The 15,442-nt window shown below is 49.5% G+C and overlaps 1 protein-coding gene across 2 annotated transcripts in view; it reads left to right on the top strand.

Annotated features, from left to right (window-relative positions):
* Nucleotides 1-13,427, top strand: part of CLUH (clustered mitochondria homolog) — a 29,737-nt gene extending 16,310 nt beyond the window's left edge. For both annotated transcript variants that reach the window (XM_071764926.1, XM_071764925.1), the window contains exons 10-26: nt 27-721; nt 1,796-2,013; nt 2,559-2,663; nt 3,781-3,881; nt 4,816-4,968; nt 5,506-5,568; nt 6,219-6,463; nt 6,952-7,036; nt 7,630-7,783; nt 8,125-8,264; nt 8,377-8,457; nt 8,585-8,710; nt 9,134-9,255; nt 10,605-10,698; nt 11,399-11,533; nt 12,534-12,607; nt 13,077-13,427. In XM_071764926.1, the coding sequence (XP_071621027.1) occupies nt 27-721; nt 1,796-2,013; nt 2,559-2,663; nt 3,781-3,881; nt 4,816-4,968; nt 5,506-5,568; nt 6,219-6,463; nt 6,952-7,036; nt 7,630-7,783; nt 8,125-8,264; nt 8,377-8,457; nt 8,585-8,710; nt 9,134-9,255; nt 10,605-10,698; nt 11,399-11,533; nt 12,534-12,607; nt 13,077-13,245 (2,760 nt within the window). In that variant the 3' untranslated portion in view covers nt 13,246-13,427. The remainder of the gene's footprint in view (nt 1-26; nt 722-1,795; nt 2,014-2,558; nt 2,664-3,780; nt 3,882-4,815; nt 4,969-5,505; nt 5,569-6,218; nt 6,464-6,951; nt 7,037-7,629; nt 7,784-8,124; nt 8,265-8,376; nt 8,458-8,584; nt 8,711-9,133; nt 9,256-10,604; nt 10,699-11,398; nt 11,534-12,533; nt 12,608-13,076) is intronic.
* Nucleotides 13,428-15,442: the final 2,015 nt, after the last annotated feature.

Raw genomic sequence — 15,442 nt, 5'->3', positions numbered from 1 at the left:
CCAGCTTTCTCCCTACCTGCCTCCAGGTTCACAGCGACTTCACTGCAGCAGCGACGAGAGGTGCCATGGCTGTCATTGATGGCAATGTCATGGCCATCAACCCCAGTGAAGAGACCAAGATGCAGATGTTCATCTGGAACAACATTTTCTTCAGCCTGGGCTTTGATGTCCGTGACCACTACAAGGACTTCGGTGGAGATGTTGCTGCTTATGTAGCTCCTACCAATGACCTCAACGGTGTGCGGACCTATAATGCTGTGGATGTGGAAGGGCTGTACACTCTGGGGACTGTGGTGGTGGATTACAGAGGATACAGGGTGACAGCTCAGTCCATTATTCCTGGCATCTTGGAACGGGAGCAGGAACAGAGTGTCATCTATGGGTCAATAGACTTTGGCAAGACAGTTGTCTCACACCCCAAGTACCTGGAGCTGCTGGAGAAGACCAGCCGGCCACTTAAGATCCAGAAGCACAAAGTCCTCAATGACAAGAATGAGGAGGTGGAGCTGTGCTCCTCAGTGGAATGCAAAGGCATTATTGGTAACGATGGGCGTCACTACATCCTGGACCTGCTCCGCACTTTCCCTCCAGATCTAAACTTCCTGCCTGTTGAAGGGGAGGAGATGCCAGAGGAATGTAAGAAAATGGGGTTCCCCAAGCAGCACAGACACAAGCTTTGCTGTCTCCGGCAAGAACTTGTCGATGCCTTTGTAGAACACAGGTGAGCTGAGCTCCCCCTTCCTCCGCCTCCAGCTGGGAATGGTCCATGTCAGGACTGTGCTGCATTGTCCCAGGGACATCAGAGCAGAGCTCCCAGAACTGGGCAGCTAATTTGCCCATTTCTTGGCCCTGCAGGTCCAATTACAGAAACTTAGTTAATGAGAGGTGAAACCAGTAGGGGTTCTGACAGGGTTTCAGAGAGCCATGGGAAGAGGTGGTTTGGTTTTTAGTCTCCTGATCTGTTTTTGTTTCCTATTCATCTATTTAGGAGTTCTTCTTTCCCTGCAGATATCCTGTGCACTTGATGGCTAGGGAATGGGAAGGATTTTTGGTTCTTTTTAAGTCTCTCCAGATGTCTTGTATGCTACCTTGTTTTCTCAGAGGTTATGATGTGCTGGCACTGGGGCTGGCTGGATGCAGGCAAGGAAGGGGGAAATATGGGGGTAGGACTGTGAAGCTGTGTGGTGGGTCTGTGTGGTGCTGATGTGGACAATCCTACTTCTCATGTGAGGAATTGCAAGTGTTTTGCCACCACAGATGGTCAGAGCCAAGCGAGGACCAACCTCTGGTTGCTGCTGGAGGAGCCCTGCCTGCTGGGCAGCCAGTTCTGCAGCCAGCCCCAGCCCTGCAGGCAGGCTCTGCTCTCCCTGGGAGAGCTTCCAGACCCAGCAGCAGGACTGTGGCTGCAGGGTGCTTCTGTTCCTCCCTGACCACCAGAGTCTGGGCCCCTTGCTGCTGAGGTCTCCTGGCAAAACTGCTGCTGGTTTGTGTGTGGATCATCCTGTGCATCTGGCAGGAAGAGTCTCCCAGCTGCCTGCTGGGGCTGTGTGTGGGAAGCAATTTGTAACCACTGCAAGGGGATTAGTTCCCCATTGTGGTGGGTAATGAAAACCCACTTGGTTTTGCTGCTTGTGATAAACCCATATGCACTCCTTTGGGTCTGCAAAGCTCCCGGGAGGAGGGTGAACATCCCACCTCCCCCAGGGGAGCTGCAGGGGCTGCAGTGCTAACCTGGGCCTCTGGTGATCCCCCTGGAGTCTCCTCTGTGCTGAACTCTGCTCTCCCCTCCCTGTAGGTACCTGTTATTCATGAAGCTGGCTGCACTGCAGCTGATGCAGCAGAAAGCCAACAAGCAGGAGAGCTCAGGAGCGCTGGGAAATGGCGCCTGTGCGGAGAACGGCGCCACAGAGAGCGGGAGGCCCGAGGCAGAGGATGGTAAAATAGATGACAATGTGACTGGACTTGATCAGGTGAAAGAGCTCGCTGAGACCATTGCCTCTGATGATGGAGCAGGTATTTTACCCTCAGCACCAGCAGCAGCCCTGGCTGCCTGCCCAGGCTGGTGGGCTGTGCCACTGGCAGGAGCTGTTTGGTGTTGCCCAGGACCAGCACTGGCTGCTGCTGTCAGTGTGGGCTCAGCTCTTGGCACAGCTGCTCACACCCAATGAACTGATCACCCTGGGGACAGAGTCTCTCTGGCTGCAGGAGCAGCTCTGCTGCAGGGGCCAGAGCTTGGCCAGCAGGCTGGGGGTGAGGGGAGGGCTGGGGCAGAGCTGGGAAGCATGCAGGCACCTTTGGGAATCCCAGGCTTGAATTTCTGAGTAGGTGGTGTGGTTGAGGGGTCAACGGGTTTTCTGGGTCTTCTTGCATGCTTTTGTCCAGACTTTGCATTTTGCAGCCATTCTCCTTTCCAAATATCTTAAAATAAATAGTTTTTCTAATGCATTTCTGCAGAATGGGCCATTGTTGCTGCTCTTAGTGACAGAACTTTTAATAGCTAGGCTTGTTATTTTCTGAAAATCCAATTCATTTGTGTTCTGTTTTTCTTCCTGCTCCAGTGGATCCCAAAAGCAGAGAAGTGATTCGAAATGCTTGCAAGGCTGTAGGCTCCATTAGTGACACATCATTTGATATTCGGTTTAACCCAGATATTTTCTCACCAGGTATGTGTACAAAGAGCTGGTTTTAGTCCTGCCTCAGAGGACTACTGCCTCCAACAAGCTGCAGACAAAAAATTGTGTGCCTGGTAGCTAAGAATGCTGCAGGCTTCTGGGTAGCTGTGCACAGTGCAGGATTCTCCATGAAGCACAGAGGTGCAGGGAAGAGGAAGAAGAGCAATTGATTGCAGTGCTCCAGCTACCAAACACAGGACAGGCCCTGAGCTGCCTCCCACCACTGTGCTCAGGGGAGGTCTGCAGATTGCTGCCAAGAATCTTGCCATTCTCTAGCATCCCAGCTGCTAGACCACATGAAAAGAAGCAAAGGGAAGGGAAAAAAGTTAAATTTCATTCTGATGTAGTAGTGTACACAGAAAACAACAGATGTTGGATCCTCAGCGAAGGGCAGGGTTTGTTTTACTAACACTGTGGTAAGCAGGTCACAGTGCCCTTTCCAACACATGCCTGAGTTGCAGGCATTGTCTGCAGCTTTCCATGGCTGGAATCAGTGTTTTTTATGTGGAGTCACAGAAGCAGCTCCCAGGGTGTTTATGGGAGTGAATATTAAGGCTGTATGTGTGTGAATTGCAGGGGAATGGCCCCAGAACTGATTTTAGCTTGGAACAAGTGTGTCAGAAGGAGTGTTTTGAAACACCCAAGCATCTTCCAGGGCTGGTAAGGATTAGTGCATTGGCACCAGCTTTGCAGCTAGAACTGAAAACCTTATTTTAATTTTGATGTGCAAAAGGCACCAGGCTTCTGGCACTCGTGATATTTGCTGGTCTCTCTGCTGAAACTCTACCATTCCAGTATAGCCTGTTGATTTGTGCCCTGGAAGGGTACATAGCACTTTGCACTAGGTAGAGTGGACCTGCTCAAAGGCAGAACTGGGCTTTTAGAAATTGTGTTAAGAATTAATAAGTGGGTAAGAGATTACAGCCACTAACAAAGCAGAGCAGCTAATGCTCTTTCCATTGAAACCTGTAGAGTGGATGAGGTTTTGAGGAAGCATCTTGAATTCCAGGGAGACAGAATCACTAACTGTTTGTCTTCTGCTTTCTTTGTATGACTTGCTGCTGCTTTGGGTTGATGTAGTTTATGTGTTTCTCCTTAACTTTCCTAGGAGTTCGTTTTCCTGAGTCAAGCAAAGAGGAGGTGCAGGATCAGAAACAGTTGCTGAAGGATGCTGCTGCCTTCTTGCTGTCATGCCAGATTCCAGGTTTGGTAAGGAACTGAGGACCAGCAGTCATGTCCCCTCTGAGCAAGCCCTGTGGAGCAGTGCACTGGCATCACCTTCCCAATCACTGTCTTCTGGGTAGTGAAGTACTGAGAACAGTGCAGGCATCTCTGGTGCAAGCGCAGAGGGGTTTTCTACCTCAATCCAACAAAAAAAAAAATTGGCACTAGTAATTACAGCTATTGCAAAGAGTTTGGGAACAATAAAGACCACATAAGTCATCCTCCCTAGCCCTGGGCATCCTTCTCAACTTATTGTATTATCTGACCCTGAATGTGACTCAATTGGTGACTAATAATTTGGAGTGAACAGGGAAATTGTTGCTACTAGTATCTAATGTAGAAAGTCCCTCTGCAAGTCTTGAGCATTTTGGATGCTAGGTGTTGGCAGGCAGCTGCCATGTGTGGGCAGGGCTCCAGCTCTGCCTATCATGGGGGGACTGGGGTTACACCACCATGTGCTGTAAGGGACCCTTTATCAACACTGCAACACAACATAAAATGCAAGTGCCATTTCCCTTTATCAGCTACGTGTGCACAACTGCACGTAGTCTTTTAATTGGAAATGTTTTTAGTTGGTGATTGCCAGGCCCTTCAAGAAGGGTTGGCCTGCTGGTTCCACAAGCAGCAGCTTCCCTTAAACAAGCTGTGCCAAAGGGAAGGTGGTTCTCATCACTTGAGCCACAGGATTCCTCAGAGTCCCTGCTCTGCTCCCCAGTCCCTGCTTGGCAGAGGGTTGGAAGCCACGTGCTGACCTGGGAACACCCTTGCTGTCTCTGCTGGCCTCTCCAGACACTCCGGTTACAGTCCTGCTCAGTGCTCTACTGGGTCCTGCTGGGCCTTTGCCTCTGCTTGTTTTGCACAGGGACTTGGGTGAAGCCTAAGCTGCTTCAGTGCAGGTTTGTTTCATGTATACCTGCAGGTCAAGGACTGCCTGGACCACACAGTTCTCCCAATGGATGGGGCCACCTTGGCAGAGGCCATGCACCAGAGGGGCATCAACATGCGTTACCTGGGTAAAGTCATCAACTTCATCACCAAGACCCCTGGGCGTGCTCAGCTGGATCACATTTTTGTAAGCATCATGCTTAACTTCAGGCTGTAAATCAAAACCACCTCTAGCATAAGTTGCCCTGTATAGATTCCAACTTGGCTAATTGTGTAAAAATAAACAGCCTCAAAAATAGAGGAAGAGGGCGAAGGACCTGTAAGTGGTAGCTGGGAAGTTTTGCTCCCAAATCCTTTAATGGTTTTTATAATGATGGAGGGGTTGAGTGTCCTCTGGGATAGAGAAGTGCTTCAGGGATTCCCAAGTGTAATAGCAAGTAACACAGTTAGATTTTAAGCCATGCATTTTTTAAGCCATGCATTTTTTAAGCCTCTAAGATCTGTCAGGGCTTTGGATCAAACTGGGAAGTGTGAGCATGGCTGCCTGGGAGCAGGCTCAGGGCTGGTGCTGCCCCAGCTCGAGGGGTGTTGTCAAATGCAGTGCATTTCTTTGCTGCTGGAGAGTGCTGCAGATACTGATAAAAGCCCATTTCCAAAGCAAAGTGTATTTTGCATTGTTGCTGCCTACTGACTCTCAGTCTCTGTTCTTTTTTCCCTGGGGTAGAAAATAGGAATCAGTGAATTGATCACTCGATCCGCTAAACACATCTTCAAGACGTACCTCCAGGTATGACCTGCAGTCTAACCTCTTGCCTTGTGTGTCCTCTCTAATGACTTTTTCCACAAATAGAGAGCTGTTTGAGTCTCTTCTCTCATTAGGCAGTTCACAGGGGTTGCTTAGCAACAGGAAGTACAATCTCATTAGCGCTAAAATAGATACAGGCCTGTGTGTGAGGGAAAACAAGTTCCCACTTGAAGATGGCTTTCCCAGAGAGCAATCATTCATGCTTCCTCAGATGCTCACTCATATTGAAGACTTTTAAAAGTGAAATCACAGCTTGTTTTCCTTATCAGACCTTTTCCCCTCAAACACTTGCTTTTGCCCTTCTAAGAAGCTTTTCGAATTGCATCCTCGTACCTGTGCGTAGCAGAGCAGCACCTGTAGTCCAGTGCCAAAATCTCCTTTACTCTCCAGCCTGTCTGTCCCAGCTAGCAGCCTGCAGTGGAGCTGTGTGTTTGTGAGTGTGTGGGTCTGTACTTATCTTTTATATCAACATAATTCTGCCTGTGCTAGTTCCACTTGCAAATAGTGCCTTCCTCTTCTCCTGGGAGATTTTCCTGTTTCTGGTAGGACTGGATTTGTGTGAGGCTCGGGGTTGAGCAGTGCCTGTGTGAGGGCAGCTGTCTTCCACCACTGATTTCTGTGTCTTGCTGCAGGGTGTGGAGCTGTCGGGTTTGTCAGCAGCCATCAGCCACTTCCTCAATTGCTTTCTAAGCTCCTTTCCAAATCCCATTGCCCATCTTCCAGCTGATGAGCTGGTCTCCAAGAAAAAAAATAAGAAAAGGAAAAACAGGAACCTTGGAAATGCTGATAACACTGCATGGGCCAGCATGACCCCTCAGGAGCTCTGGAAGAATATTTGTTCAGAAGCAAAGAACTACTTTGATTTTAGTCTTGAATGGTAAGTGGAGCAAATCACCCTCCCAGTGCCTAGACTCTCACCAGTGTCTGTAACTCCTCCTGTTCTGCAGTAGGACCTGTTTCTGCCTTCTTGACTTGTTTTCTGTGGGATATAAGCTTGTATTCTTGAGGGAGTTTCACAGGCTTAGAGTGGGAAGAATCTGGAGAGGAGTAGCAGGAGGAAGGGTGACTGAAATTTGAAATGACCTGAAACCTGTGAGGCCAAGGCAGCTGGGAGACCCAGGAGGAAGGGGAACCTCTCCTGAGTGTGCTGCAGAGAGTGGTGGATGGCAAGAAGCTGAAGAACTGTGTGTAGCCCATATTGGTCTATACAGACAATTATTTAGGCTTGTTTCAAAACCAAGGACAGCTTCTGGTTTCAGTCAGCACCCAGCTGTGCAGGGACCTGAGCAGCAGGTACTTCATAGTGGAGGGGTGTCCTTGAGCAGAAACTCACCTGAGAGCTGAACCTGTGTGTGCTTTTTGCAGTGAGAATGCTGACCAAGCAGCTGAAGTGTATAATCTACAGAAAATCACCCTGCTTCGTGAAATCTCCCTCAAAACTGGAGTCCAAGTAAGATCTGCATCCCCTCTCCCTTTCCCATCAGGGTCACTACTGAGAAACATCAAGACTAAAAGCAATCTCTGTTAATGTTGGAATACAGGTTCCAGCTCTGGGAGAAGGTTCCTAATCCTGTTCCCTTCAAGGGCTGCTGTGCATCTCCTTTGGGAGACCAGCCAGCCTGAAAGCACCTCCTTCAGCTCACTCTGCCTGACCAAACACAACCACATCCTCACTTCATGCTCACATACTCCCTTTCCAATGAGAAGTGGCTCTTTGGCTGACTAGAGCAGGACTTCAGGCTGTCCTTGCTGGAGAGCAGGGGGTTTCCTTCCCCCAGCACAGCCTGCTCATCCCTCCATGGGGTGCAGAGTCTGGCTGGAGGGTTCCTCTGTTCAGGGCTGGCACTGCTGTGTGGTTTCCCCATGTTCATGTGGTGGTGCACACCTACACGTTACCTCCTTCCAAAACTCTGGTCCCAGGTGGTGACTCTGGGGATGTTTTGACAGTGAATCCACACACAGTGGATTCATTTTCCCCCCTTCCCTTGCCAAGCACCCAGGGAAGTGGTGACTGTGACCCTCTGGTCTTTTCTGTTCCTACAGATCCTGCTGAAAGAGTACAACTTTGACAACAGGCACAAGCCTACCTTCACAGAAGAGGATATCCTCAACATCTTCCCTGTTGTGAAGCACGTGAACCCCAAAGCCTCAGATGCTTTCCACTTCTTCCAAAGCGGGCAAGCAAAGGTTCAGCAAGGTACAGACTCAACACATCTCCATCTCTTGAGGCAACTGATGGTAGCAGGGGTGTGTGGCCTGGCCCACCGTCCCCCCACCATTGTACCCCACTCCTGCCCCCCCTTTTTTGTAGAGAATTGTGGTCTCCAAGACAGTCTGAAACACACCCCTGCCCTAAGGTTACCAGTGCTGAACAAGGATGGAGGGAGGGAGGGCAGGAGTTTCTCTGAGGTTTTAGTTCTTACACAAGCAATGACCTGTGGATCCTGCTGCTGTTCTCACCTCATGGGCAGTGCCTTCCTCCAGTAGTACTATGGGTCACTCAACATACAGATGCACATGAATGTAACTTTTTTTCAGGTTTCTTGAAGGAGGGCTGTGAGCTCATCAATGAAGCCTTAAACTTGTTCAACAATGTGTATGGTGCTATGCATGTAGAAATCTGTGCCTGCCTGAGGCTGCTAGCTCGTCTCAACTACATCATGGGGGATTATTCAGAGGTAAGCAAGGGCTCAGGTGGGATCTGGTTAGTCCCTTCATTCCTTCCCCGTGCTTGCTTGCTCATGGGCACAGCACTGTGGGGCTTGCTCGTGGGTTTTCTGTTCTCTTTAGGCCTTAAGTAATCAGCAGAAGGCGGTGCTAATGAGTGAGAGGGTCCTGGGTATTGAACACCCCAACACGATTCAAGAATACGTAAGTACAGGGTGCTGGGGGAGGAGCAGCACCTCGTGTGTCCACCTGGGGTCTGGGAGCCTTAGTTCATGTCTGAATGTGGTGGGAAGTAGGCCCTATTGATGCTGGGTTATGTCCTGTGTTACAGATGCACCTTGCTTTGTACTGCTTTGCAAACAGCCAGCTCTCCACGGCGCTGAACTTACTGTACCGTGCACGCTACCTCATGCTCCTGGTATTTGGGGAGGATCACCCAGAAATGGCACTCTTAGATGTAAGTCATGTTTTAGAGTTCCTAATCTCTATGAAACCTCCTGGCCATTAAAAAAACCTCCAGGCGTTATTCCTGGTTGGGGCCATTAGAAGAAGGGAAAAAAGGAGTTTGACTCCCTGGCTGGGAAAGCCAGCTGGCCTGGGACACTGGAGATACGGGTTTGAGCACCTGTACTCTGGGAAAATTCCTTCATTTGTTCTGTTCTTGTTGTCTTTGTGTACGAGGGAGAGAGTTACTTCTCTCTCTTCTGTCCGGCTTGTTTGGACTGAGCTCCCAAGGGTGAGAGTTGTGATCTGTCACCTGTGACATGCTACAGATCCCCACTGAGGACAGTGAAATAGCTGTGTGGTCTTGTGTGCTTTTGAAGTTGCAAGTGCACAGTTTGAATTTGCCTTTCTGAATGCCTCCTTGCCTTCTGTGCAGAATAACATTGGCTTGGTGCTCCACGGGGTTATGGAGTATGACCTGTCCCTCCGGTTCCTGGAGAACGCGCTGGCCATCAGCTCCAAGTATCACGGCTCCAAGTCGTTGAAAGTTGCACTAAGGTGAGGCAGGGTGGAGTGCTGGGCTGGGTCACCCTGCTGCTCGAGAGAAAGTACATTCACTGTGCACTCATGTGGGAGGGTCTGATCTGTCTGTGTCCAGCTGGATCCTCTGGAATCGGAGATCCAGTCTCATCCCAGTCCCAGCTGTCAGACTCCTTGTGACTGCTGGGCTGTGTCAAGGTCATGGTGAAGTGTCCAAGTCTGTTGTCACAACAAAGTTATGGGTAAGATCTGCTGTAATGCTGGTTGCCCCAAAAATCTGTCAAGATGACCCTGGTCCTTGTGGACTCTCAGCAGAACGACTTCCGTAGCATGTGAAGGTTGGCAAGCAGGGCTATTGTAATTACACCAGGAGACTGGGATGATACCTAAACACTTGTACTTAATTGTTTCAGCCCCCAGGGAGCCATCTTTGAGAAGCATATAATTTGCTTTCGTCCTTTACCATAAAGCTTTGTATTTGAGTAAAATACTGAGTAGCTTCCCAAGGGAGGTAGGAGTGGTTAGGATCTGCTCTGGATACCCAGTGCTCCTCAGTGCTGTGTGCACTGTCCTTGAACACAAAACTGGCTCGCTATCAACCAGGCAGTGGCCCACTCCTAATTACTACTACCACATTGCAACCCATCTGGTCTTTGTCAGGGTGAAAATAAATCTTAGTAAGCACCCACAAGAGTCTGATTTGTTTTCCAGCAATTGATGGATGGGCATTCCACAGAAAGCATCTTGCCTTTCCTTAGTAGCACTGGGATGCTCAAAGAGATTCATCACCTCCCACAGAGCCATGCTGCCAAACCCAGAAGTCCTCTTTCATTCCAGAAACACTAAGGAAGCAGAGCCCAAGCCAAGTTCATTCTCCAAGCTGGAGAGAGCCCAGAGGACTTGGGTCCCAGCTCTGCCACTCTTTTGCTTGTTTCAGTGCTGGAATATTTTTATACTTTTGGCTGTGAATAATCAATTCACACCTTTGCTTTCTAAGAAACAAAAAGGGTAAAGGCTCGTGGCTGCTTCCTTCTTTTCCAGTTAACAAATTGTCACCAAGCTGTCCCTTGGATGCTGTGTCCATTAGTGCACTGCTGTGGCCTTCAGCTTTCCTGGGTGTAGGAGGGAAAAAAAAAAATCCCCAGTTTTTGCTTCTGTGTAGGTCACCTCTCAGCTTTTCAACAAAAATCCAACCCAAATTGGGGTAGTACCTTAATCCCCAAATGGGGTGTGAAGGTAGCCATTCATGGTCCAGTATCTGGCTCCGTTTAGACTTTGAGCCTAAACACTGTTCTGTTAAAGTAGTGTTCACTGTAGAAATGTTTCAGTTTCATTAAAGTCCCTCTATGCCTTTATCCTTCCCTCAGCCATCACTTGGTAGCCCGAGTGTACGAGAGCAAAGCAGAATTCCGGTCAGCTCTGCAGCACGAGAAGGAAGGCTACACCATCTACAAAAACCAGGTAATGAGTGTGTGTGTGCTCTGCTGGCTTGTGTCCTGCCAGACATGAGCACTGTCACTGCAGGACAGGAACACAGCTCAGGGTGGCCCTCCTTACCAGCAGCTATAAGCACACGCCACTTCTTCCTAGGGACTGGGCAGAATTGCTGCCCTGTGCAATAGCTGATCACTTCCACCCCAAATTCCTTCAGCAGCCTTCCTGCAGAGTTGTTCTTCCTGTCCCCCTGTTTCTGGGCAGAAAGTACTGGTTGTGGTGGCACTGCCCCTTGCTCCAGAAGAGCACCGAGGGAGCTGGTCTGTCATGTCCACTTTTTGCTCCACTGTCTTTGAGGGCCCAGATCCAAACCAGTTGGGTAGTTGAGCTGTCAGTGGGCAGTGCCTCCTGCCCTTGCTGGTGCAGTGAAACTGGTGCATGGCCCGGGGTCTGTTGGAACTTGCCTGCAGTTGCTCTCGGTGATTCAGCGCCGTCTCCCTGCCAGCACGGCCCGCTGCAGGGCGTGCTGCTCACCCTGCAGACGTGCTGCTGCTTGATGGGGAGGTGCAGAGGTGATAATGAGGCTCCCAGAGGAATTTTTGTTTGTTTTCTTGAATGCCAAGGCAGGTGAGTTTGTATAAGGTTGTTGAGCTCACAGAGTCTAGGAGTGCATCCTGGTTTGGGTCCTGTTCTCTGTTGTAACTTTTTTTCCCCATTTTCTGACTAGCTCGGAGAACACCATGAGAAGACCAAAGAAAGCTCTGAGTACTTGAAATACTTGACTCAGCAGGCAGTCGCTCTTCAACGCACAATGAACGAGATCTACAAGAATGGCTCCAATGCCAACATCATGCCACTGAAGGTAACCTCACAGCGAGCAGTCGAGTGTCTGCAGGCAGAGGTGGCCCATGCAGGAGGGGATGGTGGCTGTGCCAGCTGCAGACCCTCCACAGGCAAGAGGTTCCTGCAGAGGTAGCGTGATGCAGGCTGAGTGGTTCGGGGCTGTGTCTGCTCCCCCTGCTCTGAGGTGTTGGAGCTCAGCTGACTGCCCCGCAGGGCACCCAGGACACTGGCAGCGTGGGCAAACAGCCCTGCCCCTCTGCTGACTCACGGGCTGTGGGCAGGTTGCTCAATCCAAAAGTACCTCGGTTTCCTCATCCTAAAAAATGCTGTCATTTCACTGGGTGCTTTGTTCTCCTTCCAAGGATTCTGTGCCGGGGTAGGCTGGGCAGCAGAGCGGGGCTGTGCCTGCGGGCGGGTGCTCTCCCTGCCAAGCTCTGCACCAGTGAATCCCCTGCTGGAGGATTGCAACCAGAGGTTGGGTAAGAGGCTCCAGGCTGGAGGCTCCCCAGCAGCAGGAGGGCAGAGCAGGATGTGCTGGTGGGAGGGGAAGGGACTTCTCAGGGCAAAACTCGGGTCCAGACCTGAGGAGGTGGTAGCAGAGGAGTCTGAGGATAAGGACCTTGATTTGGGCAAATGGGCAGCTTCAGGAAATAGTGTTCAGCTGAGGCTCAAGCCATAAAACAGTAATGAAGTGTTTATCCTTGTTACAACACTGAAATGAGGAGAAAAAAATCCAAACAAAAGCAACACATTTTGACTTGACACAGACTGCACTGAACTGATGTCCTATGGAGGTCAGAGGGGAGACTGCCCACAGAGCCTGAGGATCTCTGGGTGCTCCTTAAGGGTGTAAAGAGGCAGAAAATATAAATTACACCACCTTGCAGCTCCTCCTGTGTCACATGAGACCTGGCTTTTTCTCAGCTGTTGGTAAATGGTGTCTGGACTTGCATTTGGAGCTCTGAGCTGTTCTGCTTGGGTTTGACTTTAAAAACACTTTTTTTTCTCTTATGCTGTAGTTCACGGCTCCCAGTATGGCCAGTGTCCTGGAGCAGCTCAACATTATTAATGGAATTCTCTTCATTCCACTAAGGTAGAGTTACACCTTTGTGTGTTGTTCCTTTAGAAATCAAGAATTTTTCATCATCATCTCTAAGACCTCTATAAACAGCAAAAATATTTTTTCTTTTAGTTACTATAAATTGTCTCTTAGGCTCTTAGTTGAAAACTGGGAGGGTGCTGGAAAAAGATAATCTGAGCTGAGCTGTGTCCCTCTAATGCTCTATATAAATCACTGATGGTAAAAATTGCCCAGAAGCACCACTGAACAGAGACAAAATTAACCTGACAGGCTCTGCTGATGGGTCATGTCCTGGTGCCTCTTGGTTCTAAGCCAAACAGCAAACCTATTGCTGAGCCACAGGACCTAGATAGGAGCTGGCAGGACAGGGGCAAGCACCAGGAGCATTTCCTATTTTGTTGACTACCACCTTGTCCCTGTGCTTCCCACCCTTCCTAAAGCCTGTCTAACATTTGCCACCATTTCCTGGTTTCCCCTTCAGCCAAAAAGACTTGGAGAACCTTAAAGCAGAGGTGCAGCGACGCCAGCAGCTCCAAGAAAGCATAAAAAGTGGTGAACAGCTGGAACCAGAGGACAAAGCTGTGGAGGAGAAAGAGGCTGAGCCAAGCATGCCTTCTGCTGAGATCCCCTTAACACAGAGCTCTGCTTAATGTGTACCTCGCTTAAAAAAAAAAAAAAAAAAAAAAGAAAAAAAGAAAAAAAAAAAAGTTTAAGCCACCCTTTTCTGAATCTGACCCAGGGTCTTGGACTCCCCTGGAGCAGCTCCTCCTTTTTTGACAATGTTATTGCACTGGTACAATTAATACACAATGCAAAGAACTAATCTGAGAAATGTAATGTGTCTGCTGTGTCTGCCATGCAAGGGAAGGTGGCCGGGAGCAGCCACAGCCCCGTGCTGGGAGCTGTGGGGTGTGTGTGTCTGTGCTGTGTGTGTACCCATCGCCTCACCCCATTCTACTTTGTACATATGAATTCCAAACAGACTGTCTGGAGGTTTGTAACATTTCTCAGGTCATTTTTATGTTGACTAAGGACACTGCTTTGCTAAACCAGTACACAGCCAGCCCTATCCACTGCTCCATGGTCTTGTGAAACATGGATTCCAAGCCAAAAGATTTATTTCCCCAGTCATTATCCCCGTTTGTGCTAAGGAGAAGGCAGCAGCCACATCTGTACTGCTCAGCTGCCTGAAGCCTGCAATACCTGTGTGCTGGGGGTGTGCAGCCTTTTCTACAGCAGGATATAGCCATTGGATTCCTTTAACCATTTTTTCTACTTTTGGTTGGCAGTTTGGCAATTCAGTGGGGTTTTGTAACATTCACATTCTAATTTTCAAGGTAAAAATATAGAGATATATACGATACTCACAGTTCAACCTCTGCTCTGCTTGCAGCTGAGTAACATAGCATACTGTATCCAAAGAGTGAGGGATTGATGTCTGAAAAAAAAAAAAAAAAAATGCGCACAAACTTCCATTGCAATGGAAACACCAGTGCCTAGAGAGGTTGGGAGAGGCACCAAATGGACTGAACTGAAATGATTTAGCAGGAACTACTGGCCCTGTTATAAGAGGGAGGGAGAGGGGAGAAGTCAGACACTGGGACTGTGCTACTTGCTGTAATACAGAGCTGATGGGACTGGAACCTGATGGGCAGGTTGGCCCCTATGGGAATCTGGAGCTTCCCACAACCTGGCATTAGTGGGCAGGGGTTTAAATGAAAACTGAGGCTAAGGCCTGCTTAACTTACATTTTTGCACACTGCTTTTGAGATTGTTGCCAGGGGAGCTTCCATTGCTGGCAATGGACCTTACTGAAAGGGCAGATGCCACTGACCATATCCTGGTGTCCCCTCCCTGTCACCCCTGTCCTGTGGTGGCTGCAGGTGCCCAGTGCCTGCTCCCCTGGCAGGTCAGAGGTGGCCTCTGCAGCTGCAGAATGCCGACAGAGCTGAATGTCCTTTTTTGCTGTAGAACAACCTGTGGCTGCTGGTCCCCAGCTGCCCTGTGCTGACAGAGGAGTCCCAGCTCCTCCTCTTCCCCCGTGCTGCCTGTCATGGATGGTCCCTGTGCTTGCTTCTTTAACTGTGCTGGAGAACCAGTGCTGTCACTGTGCTCTGTACCCTTGGTTTCCTGTACCACATTACAGGGATTTGTAACTCTTGGGGAGGGGGGGATGGGAAGGGGGAGCAGCCTCCCAGTTGTGAGAGGCCACAAAGCAGGAGCAGTCTTTACTGCAAAAGAACCTGCTCCTATTAGAAAAATTCTGAATTTCCTGGAAAGCAATCAATAAATTACTACAGTGCATCTTTCCTACAAGATTTTTCTTTTAATAGTGTCTTTCAGTCCATTAAAAGCTTTTTAAACTATTTTAGGTACTATATGTATTGGTTTCTTTACAGTTTGGTGCAATGTGTCGGACCGCATTAATCCGACACCATCCCTTGGGCCACCACTTCTGTTCCTGCCTCCTACCACCCTCTCAGGACACCTCGTCACTCCAACCAGGACATCCAATTTGCCTGTTAGCTCAGTTTTTTCCCAGTGAAAGTCACTCTCCTCCAAAAGCCCATCCCAGGTCTGTCCAGCTCCTAAGCAACACCCCACAGCTGCTCACACAGATGATTTGTTCCATTCTCTCCCCCATACCATGGTCCAGGTCATGTCCACGTTCTCCCATCAATGAAGAAACATTTCTACCTCAGCTCACCGACCTGTTTGTAAGCTGCAATTAAGGCCAGACACAGGCAAAGCCCAACACCCCAGCTGCACACCCTGACAGGAGAACAACTGGGCCCCCAGCACAGGAGACACAACTGCTCCCACCCCCAGCAGTACCCAGCGAAGGCA

Source organism: Heliangelus exortis, chromosome 21, assembly GCF_036169615.1.
Source record: "Heliangelus exortis chromosome 21, bHelExo1.hap1, whole genome shotgun sequence".
Taxonomy (NCBI): domain Eukaryota; kingdom Metazoa; phylum Chordata; class Aves; order Apodiformes; family Trochilidae; genus Heliangelus; species Heliangelus exortis.
Note: the sequence above shows the minus strand (reverse complement) of the source record. Positions and strands in the feature narration are given on the sequence as shown.